This window comes from Danio aesculapii, chromosome 10 (genome assembly GCF_903798145.1).
Source record: "Danio aesculapii chromosome 10, fDanAes4.1, whole genome shotgun sequence".
NCBI lineage: Eukaryota > Metazoa > Chordata > Actinopteri > Cypriniformes > Danionidae > Danio > Danio aesculapii.
Window position 1 is genome coordinate 23,412,359 of NC_079444.1, and position 10,329 is coordinate 23,422,687.

The following is a 10,329-nucleotide window of genomic DNA, read 5'->3' on the forward strand; positions in this document are numbered from 1 at the left end:
TTCTTACTATTAGTTTGCTGCACAAATGTGAGACATTCAAAAATAAAACCCTACTCAATTTTCAGGTTGTGTTATAAATGTGTCATCATACTGAAATTAAACTGCGTCTGGTTGCTTGTTAAAGGGTCACAAAACACCAAAACACATTTTGTGAGATGCTGACAGTCATATATATGTCCTATTAGGACATATATATTTAGCTAACAAGTTAAAACTGGTTGTTTTTTAGTTGTTTAGAGCAAATTCTTTCTTCCGGCTTAAAAAAAAAATTGAAGCAACGTCACAGCAATGATATTGTGTAAAATCCAGCGTGGAGATTGGCTGTCTGTATCGGCCGGTACAAAGTGCAACATTGAGTTTTCACCACATCTGTTCGTTAATTTATGAGAAAGACTTGGTTCGAACCAATCAGCGTGCTCTATTGTGAACAAGGTGCTACTTCACTAATATGCATGATTTAGCTTCGAGGACTCCTTTTACCTGTAATAGTGTTCAGAGAAATGCTACATTGTGTTGCAAACATAGTTCAAACAAGTATTAGCAGAATTGTTTACAGACATTGGTTGTCAGTGTTGCGTTTATAAATTTGCCATAACGAAGGTTTTGTTTCCATTTCCCCGCGATGAGAGCACGGCTCGCATGTGGACCCACAGGTGTGGATTACAGCGGTCTACTAACACGCAACAAAAATATGTTTGTAAGAAACATTTTTTTACCCGAGAGCTTTTCAAATCTGAAAATAGTGAAATCCGTATTTGCCACTTCTCTCCTTTTAAAAAAGATGTGGTTCCAGTTTGTGTAGACCGTTCTGTCTCTACAAATTTGGTAAGTGTGTAATCAATGTTTTTTGTTTATGTTTATTCAGATGGTTCAGTTAGTATCATCAGCAGTAATCTAAGAAAATCACCAAGACTTACACATAAACAATATTTTATTGGTGTCATTTAACAAAATGTATGCACTTTTGAGATGCCCTCAGCTCTTGGAGTCGTCTTTGAAAATAGTCCACAGGTTTGTCCTTGCAACCGGGATGTTTGGTTTCTAAATGTCGATTTAATTTAGAAGGTTTCCGGTGTTGCCGGTGTGAAAATCGGCTGTTGTGCACGTAATGAAACTCCCCTTTTCATGCAAACCCTTCTCTCTTTCACCACACGACACTCCCACCTAAACAAAGCTGGACTCACCCACTTTCCTGACTTTTTTTTAAACTAGAAGTGTGAGAACACCCTGCTGAGAAAGGAGGGTTTCAAAATAACGCATATTAGATGCCAGAACGTATGGATCAACACAAAAATACTTAACTGCAGTTGTAGTTATAGCAGAAACACAATATCCATTTCAAATAATATCTATAACAACATATGTAGCATAATGTGTAATTAATATTGCATGTTTTTCCAACAACACTGAAATGAATTGTATCCATTCATGTATTCACAATGAGAAAAACACTAATGCAATGCAGGCTTGTTGACAAGAGTGTACAACTGTAATGATTTTAATGGTGCGTGCCAACTAATTAAAATGAGACTAGCTAATTGGGCTCCTAATTAATGCAGAAATATGGCATTAAGCACTGTTTGTGGGCTGTCGCAGCTGACATTAACTCTGGTATGTTTGGGACTTGATACAAAGTCTGTTTGACTTTTGATTGACAAAAGTAGTAAAAAGTTGATAGAGGAAACTAATTAAACTTCTTTCTGTGTCACTTCTCAACACTGTTCTGTGATCATCTGTGTCTTTGTTGAAGGCGACCGGGTGAATCCATTTAATTAAATCCTGATCCAGGCCAAAGTTAGATTTGAAACGCCCCCACTGAGGTAAAATTCTAATTATCTATCTACTTTCTGGAAACGACAAATTTGATCATTTTCAATTGCCTTGTTAATGGTTCAGTATAGCTCATTGTAAACCAGTTTAGACTGGTTGCACATCAGCAATCGCTCTTTCCACCAATAAATGCATCCAGGAACATTCATAAACACTCTTGTTCAGAGGTTTAGGTGCTGGTAAGAACTTTTACATTTTTGAAAGATTCTTATGAGGTGGACTGTGTTTAATCATGAATGGATTTAATTGAATTGAATTATAAAAAAATATATTTGTAAAAAATTAATAAGATCAATAATAGCATACTCCAGAGTTCCGAACTTAACCCTAATGAGAATTTTTTGGGATGTGCTGAAGAAGACATTGCACACTGGTCTGACTCTCCCATTATCAAAACATGATCTTAAAGACAAATTTATGTAACTCTGGATAGGAATAAATGTTGTGACATTGTGTGGTTGTGTGTGTGTGTAAGTGTGTGTGTGCACTGCAAATGAAAAATTGTTGTTTTAACTTTAAAAAGTAAGTGTTCGTGCCACTTTAATATTTTTAGTTATGACATGATTTACATTACATTCAATCTGGAAAGCAAAGCTGCAAATGCATTGTTTAATTGAATGATAAAAGAAATAAGAGTTTAAATGTAAAAATCCAAAAAAGAAAGAAAAAAAAGAGTTTAAATATGAAAATACATTTAAAAGTAAAACTAACAATGGTTCACTTTAAAATTACAAGAATTAAAAAATGTTAGCATGGTCATAAACCTTAATATAACCAGGTGCACAAGTAATTACAATTTATTGTTTTAATTTTACAGAATTTTAAATGTACTTCGAAAAACAGGAAAAAACACAGTGTAAACAATCCCGAAATTTTATTATATAAAACAGACAAATTGCTGTAATTTGCCATTAATTATATAATCCATAAAATAACAGTCAAGCTCAAGAAAAAATACTGTAGAAATCATCCAGTAATTTCCCTGTAATAAAAAAAACAATACTGACAATAATTTGTCTTTAATGATAAAGTACCCTAAAATGAAAGTAAAACTGTCAATTTAGAGAGATTGTTTGTCATTTTATTGAGTTTTGAATATAATTTGAAATTTAGAGATATTTTCTGTAATTTTTTTATTTTATTTCAGTGTACTTCACTTAAATAGTGAAGTTGCCTTAACTCAAGTTAAAGTTGACAGGACTTGACAAAAAGATATTCATCGTCTGGTGTCATTCAAAAGTAAACAAATATAAATTAAAGTTAAATTACTACAATAAATAAAAATGTATACATTAATTAATTATATAAATTACAATATTATAAATTATATAATTTATTAGATACATTTTATTAAATACAAACACAATTTTACATTGAATTTTTTTTTTATTAAAAATGTATTCGTTTTTATTTGCATTTAATAATAGCACATTTGTACTTTTTAAAGCTCAGATGTTTGAAAAAGTTCACTAATATATTATATTATATAGTTCAGCTGACTTTTTTAAAAGTATAATAAGTACAGCCAAGTAAAGTTTTGATATATAAGTTGCCAACACATTCAATCCAGAGAAGTTAACGTAACTCAAAATATTAAGTTGTACTAACTAACTAATTGGCACAATCATGTATTATCAATTACATATCAAAAATATCTGAAAAAGGTTGACTGTGGGGAAAATAGCAAGTACATGTAACAAATTTCCCGCTTTACACCAAATAACACATTCCCTGACTTTCACTGACTAAAAAGCTGATTTTGCATTACATTTAATGAATAGAAAAACAGGCTGCTGTTGTGCTTTGCTTATGATAATATTTTAACACTAACATGGTTTTAGCTTGAATATCATTTTGCATGACTTTAATTCCTACTCCGAGAACAACAATGAATAATTTACCTCAGTTTTATAAAAACCTAAGGTATACCATAAGTACTCGCTCTCTCGCCCATTTGGTAACTTGCTAGTAGTTTTAAGTATAGTTTCTGTAATTACTTTTTAACACCTAGTCTTTAAAGTGGCCCTTATTAAAGCCCAAATTCAAGTATGTAATTATGTAAATTGCCAGCTGATGAGTTTGAAAAGAATAAAATAAAGCTGAAAAATAGTCTAAGCATAACAAAAGACATGAAACAGAGCACTATATTAAAATTATTATTATTTATTTTACAAACAAACAACAACCAAAAATCTCTGATATTCCCTGACTTGGATAAAATTCCATGACTTTCAGTGTTTGGAATAGACCTTCTAAAATTCCATGATATTCCAAAGATTCCATGACCCATGGGAACCCTGATGTAGACTCTACCAAACTTAGAATTATTATGAACCAAACTGACAAGTCAAGGCTAACTAACAACCTCAGTGCTCCAGCTGGTTGAATTAGGGTGTAAATGAAATGATGTCTTACCGAGGACGGTGAGAAAAGCCTTGGCTGTTTTGACAGGCATGGTGAAGAGGGAGCAGGTGTAGAGCCCCTCGTCTGACAGCGAGACCTCGCTGATGCTGATCGTCAACTCCTGCGACGTGGCTCGGACCAGCTCAATCCTGTTATCTCTCAGAGCTGCCGGAAAACAAACAATTCACACACTGATATTAATTATGACACCTTAATAAGCATGCACCATAATGATTCAAGGTAATATTCCTGTTTTTCCCAAACAACCCAAAGTTTTAATGCATTAATTCTGACTTAACAGACAAGACCAACTCTGGATCATTGGAAATGTGTGACTGTGACATTTCTGCGATACCTAGTTCCTTATGATGTATCGACAAAAGGTACTGAGCTATATAACTTCCCCCTCAGTGCACATGCTGGTTTCAAGAGTTCACACTTAGCTAATGATTGATAATAAAGCTTGTTTGGCATGCTGTCCCGGAAGAGAGCCCTGAGTTCATAAGATCCTCGAGCCCTGGGCTACCTCCCATTAGCAGGGTGAAAGGGGAGTTTAAGCTCAGGTAGATCTCGATGAACTCCCCCGACTTATTTCTGGCTAATCACAGATAAAGGGATGACTAAAGAGAGATATATGGTTTAATAAGAGTTCAGCTATGATGCCAATTTAGAATGCTCAATTTACTGAGGTCACATGTTTTTAGACTGAGGGAGGAAACTGGGGGAAACCCACGCAAGCACGGGGAGAACAAGCAAACTCTGCAGAGAAATGTTGACTGGTTCAGTAGGGACTTTAACCTGTGAAATTCTTGCTGTGAGGCAACAGTGATAATCACTGGGCCGCCGTGTCACCCAATCTAGAAAAGAGGGGGTGGTTGGGGTGGGAGAGGCAAATTCTCAAGATGAAGATACTGAGTTAAGAATCTCTGGTTATTTATAGTGAGTTAGGAATCGTCAGATTGGTGAATCATATGTTAGCTAATGAGGGACCAGATGTGGACAATCATAAGCATGTGATCCTCTCGATAGTAGTTTATAAATAAACTTCACTTATTGAAAACATATCTGTGGATACAAAATGCCTAAACACTAAAACCAGCCAGTAGGTGGTGACAAGTCCCTGTTATATTAGGTGATTCACTTAATCATACACTACAGCGATTCATTTAAAATGGCTGATTCATTTAAAAAATAAATCAAATGACTGGCTGTGTCTGAAACCACATACATACTTTAATAGGTATTTTTTTCGATTACTTCATAACCAATGAAAAAGTAAATTTTATATATTCATATATATGATCAGGTTGCAGTATCATTGCTATTTAATTATATTATTAAATATTATGATTGGTTATTATCTTATGTTATTCTGGCTTAAAATTCTTTTGTCAATATTATTTGTACTATATAGTAGGGGAGTATGTGATTTTTCATGCATCCAACATCTTAATGAATGGAGTACTGAATCATTTACACAAATAAAGAGATGCACAAACTGACCAGACTGTATTTTTTCAAACAGATTTTTCTGTCAAATAAATGAATGGTTTTATATTGTTGATAAGTGCCCTTTGCCTTATAAATACTTATTGTGAGTCATAATACGATTACTAACCTTTAATAATGCATCATTGAAAGCTTTATAAAGTGAAAACTGGATGCAAATTTTCCATATAAAGAAGGATAGGTTATTATGCTCACTATGCATTTATAAAAGGTTTGAAATGCATCACTATTGAGTAATAATAACCCTGTTATAACTGTAGCTACAGTATAACAGTCATTATAATACAATAGGTAATACAACAAGTTTTTTTGCGCCTTTATAGCTACATATAATATATAGAATTGTTATGATTGATTATAAATAATTATAAATTATGATGAGCTGTAATTCATTATAAGTTTGAGCTTCATAGAAAGTGTTCCAGTATTAAATATATAATTCTAATACATCTGACACAGTAAAAAATGTGTTGGCAGGTCAGATTTACCAAAAAATTGCAAATCAGACAAGTGCAATTGGTGCATCTCTAATCAAGTAATTAATTACAAAACAGATTTATTCTGGAATTAAACACTACAGTGTTGCTCTGATATGTACAAATGTGCTGAGGCTTTTTACTGAATATTGGTGAGACAACATTGCAAGACAATATTTGTACAATGTAACTTACTCAAAATGTACTTCTTGCTAATATAGCAATCAAGCTCACACTGCTGTTTGAGATAACAACACACTTGCTTGTGTGATATTACTTCACTATATCACATCTTATGAAAATGTCAGCTGGCACATTGTTTAAACAACACATTTCATATTAGTCTATCGTAGACTATGAATACGACACTACTAATAGGTGTGTTGTGCAGTATTGTCAAGTATTTCAAAGTGAGCCTAGATACACAAGCCCTTTTAACCTAAAAGATTACAAACAAACCACATGTCATTCCATAATTACAGTAGGTGAGAGTTCAAAGTGGCTATTACCGCCGTGGCTTATACCGCCGCCGTTTGAAATAAATGCTGCTCTGTTTTTAGTGTAAGACCGCAGTTTGTGAAAAAGCCGCCAGGGGGCGCAAAGGGACGGGATGCGAACGGAAAGAAATAGCCTTTACAGCAGCTCTCTCTCTCTCTCTCTCTCTCTCTCTCTCTCTCTCTCTCTCTCTCTCTCTCTCTCTCTATATATATATATATATATATATATATATATATATATATATATATATATATATATATATATATATATATATATATATATATAATTATGTATTTATTTAATTATATATAATTATAAATATATTCTTAATAAACTTCCCAGCCACAAATATTAAAAAAACACAACTTGTATTAAACCTGGGCGAGGATTAGAAAGAATAGGATGCTTGTTATATAATTTAAAATGTTATTCCTCTTGTCCAATTTCTTTATGCACATTTTTTCACTCGCTACTCTGCCAGGAACTTCGCCGCTAGAGAGCACCTTCAAAAATCTCAATCTCATGGCTCATTCTTCACGAATATAGAATTAAAATAATGCCGCGTTTGGTTCATTGTGCATCCCGCGGGTGCAACCAACAAGAATTGTGCATTTTAGTTTAACTTTTTGAGCGTTAAAAGCAGTTCGGTGTTAGTTTTTATTTAAATATATCAAGCCGAAACTAAACAGCGCATTCTCTCCGCCTCCTCGTTCATAACCAGCGGGACCGGGACAACTGCTGAAGCAGGCAATAGAGAAACTCCGTCATTCATCATAATCTTTCTTAGCTGATGTTTCGGAGTCGAAAGAATATATTAAAGAAAAATGTTCTTTTAACAGTCCCTATATATTTTATCTTTTTCTTTCTTTTTTTCCTGTCATTTCTCTTCAGCAAATTATATTTTTTAAAGCTGCTTGATTCTTTTAAAACCGAAAGCAGAGCCCGTCAATTGGTGTTTTTCCATAAGATACGTTTATCCTACGATAATTTATCCTCTGATCCTTTTGCATAAAGGTTTTAATAAAAAAAAAAAAAACAGGTCACTTAATTACTTTCGATGTGCTAAAATATTTGTTAAACGAATGTTATTTAAAAAAAAAGCATATGCACATATTACAATTGTAAAATAGTCTAAAATGCATGGTCTAATCAGAAATAAAGAAAATTAGTTATATTTAATGCATAAAATAGGCTAGGCTTTTTATAAATTGAGTTTAATTGATTTGAAACTTTTAATTGCATTTTAACGTCCTGTATAAATAATAAAAATTGCATCAGATTGACGAAAAAACGAATATTAATACCTGCAAACAGGGCCACGGTTACTTTTTTTTCACTGACTGACATGACTGGCAAACGCGTCAGAAAAAAAAAAACTGCTGAATCTCTGCGAATATTTGGTTAACTTATAAAACAAATGTCTGGTTTAGTGATGTTAGTAATGCATAGAAAAATGCAAAGCAGAATTCTCCTGAGCTCATTAAACCACTGATGACAGCGACGGAATCAATGGCCCACCACGTTCTTACGAACATATTTTATTTATTAAAGGTATTATTTCATTGACCTGAACATAACCAGTTATAATATAATTACTAACCCATCCTCTAAAGCAGGCAACACTCTATTCAGCTATGTTTTGTGTTTTTACTTAGAAATATTTTCTTTTTGGCGAATGCTTGGAGCGTAATATAGATATTTTAAATAACAGGTAGTAGGGGTGGGCGGTACACCGGTGTCATAGTCATCACCGGTGTGACATTGCGCCACGACATGGATTTTCTAATACCGTCAGTACCGTAATAAATCAATTATGCGCCTTGAACGGCTGCATTTACATCAATAATAGCTAATTCTAAATAATAAGGCATTCAATTTTCTTCAAACGTTCAGTTGTGGTCTGAATACATGTCCTTATACTACAGGGCTCGAAATTGCAACCATTTTGGTCGCATGAGCGCCCGAAATTTAATCTATGCGCCCTCATAATATATTTGGGAGCATTTGTGTGTCTGAATATAATGAACAGGGAGCTTTTGTTACTGCAGGAAATACAAACGGCTGAAGAGTGAAAAGTGCACAGGTTTGCAAACCTCCCCTAAAGTTATAATAATAATAATGGCGCAGATGACAGCGATCATAACATGAGGTAAATGTTGATCCACCAGCTGAGATCAATCGAGTGTTTTCGGAGAAGGTGCCCGAATCTTGATGCGTTGCATTCACCGCGTGTTCAGCGCAAATGTCCGCTAAATATAAAATCTAACACTGTACACATCATCGCCAAAGAAACTCACCTTTACTAAGTTTACACTGAAACTACGGCTCATAACAAAGAGCGGAATTGCGCTGGTGGTCATCGCGAGAATCCTGCTCTGTCTGCTCATAAATTGGTGTGGCTGACTCGCCTGCTTTATTCCACCAACACAGAGAAATGAAGATCAGTTCATAACGAGACTGAGCATTTACAATGAACCAAACCAAAACTTTTAAAGAGTGATAGAAGTGAAACTTTCTTTTGTCCGTTCTTCCTTGAGATGTTTTTTATTTTGCTATTGAAAGTAATTCCATGATATTATGCCGTCACCGTTCAAAAGATAGAAACATTCATTTTCATAAGGCCCCATATTTAATGCGGTTTCGTTTTTAAACGCATAGGTTTTGTTACGCCATCCGTCCTATAGGAGTTTTGGATTTTGTGTATTCATGTTTGTGAAAAACACTTAATAGTGGAGACCCCTTCCCCCTTCTCATAACCAAAAGCTTGTCTGTCAGGAGTTAATGGGCATCAGTGAGGCCGAAATCATGTCTATTTAAGTGTCTTTAATATGGTGTATAGATTATTATGCGTTATTGAAACATCAAGGGGGACGCAGCAAAGTCACTTATAAATTAAAATTGTATTATTTTAAGCAATTTTATTATTTTTTGCAACAGCCTTACATTTAAAATGGAAACTTAACGGCGATTATAATCAAAAAGAACTCAGCCTATAAGGCTAGATGTTTTCTTTCCCTTATTTATTAATTTATTTGTTCATGTTTTTGGCGCATGTAACTCGTGTGCCATCGGAAAACTAGTGTAATGACGGCAAGCCATCTTTCCCAGACTCGGGGCAAAGTCCTGCCTCTCCTTTCACTCCGTCCCGAAGCCCCAGCTGGCCCTCCTGGCATCCTCTGCGTAAAACATATGCTGGATAAGTTGACGGTTCATTCTGCTGTGGCAATTACAGACTAATAAAGGGACTAAGCCAAAAAGAAAATGAATGACGAATGAATGAATGAATAAATAAATAATAAGAATAAAATAAAAATAAGGTAATAATCTTTACACACAGATGCCGCGTAAGTGGCCTTTTTTAATTTAGAGATGGTACATTTGAATTGCCTCTGCCATTTCTTCCCCCACCTCAAACCTGAAAGTTGAAGAGAGAACTATATTCTTTGAATAAAACTATTGCGCTATAAAAGGAAAAAACGCAGAAGAAATTTGCCATTATATTAATTTTAGCACAGCTGCCAGTCATTTTCACATTCGTTTTTCAGTTAGGGATTAATATTAAAGTAGCCTAGTAAAAATGTCTATACTATAATATTATAATTTGTTATATCCA

The 10,329-nt window shown here is 34.1% G+C and overlaps 1 protein-coding gene across 5 annotated transcripts in view; it reads right to left on the bottom strand.

The window, feature by feature from the left end:
• The window catches only part of cadm2a (cell adhesion molecule 2a), a 660,886-nt gene that overhangs the window by 62,396 nt on the left and 588,161 nt on the right, over nt 1–10,329 (bottom strand). For all 5 annotated transcript variants that reach the window (XM_056466536.1, XM_056466535.1, XM_056466533.1 and 2 more), the window contains one exon: nt 4,246–4,398. In XM_056466536.1, the coding sequence (XP_056322511.1) occupies nt 4,246–4,398 (153 nt within the window). The remainder of the gene's footprint in view (nt 1–4,245; nt 4,399–10,329) is intronic.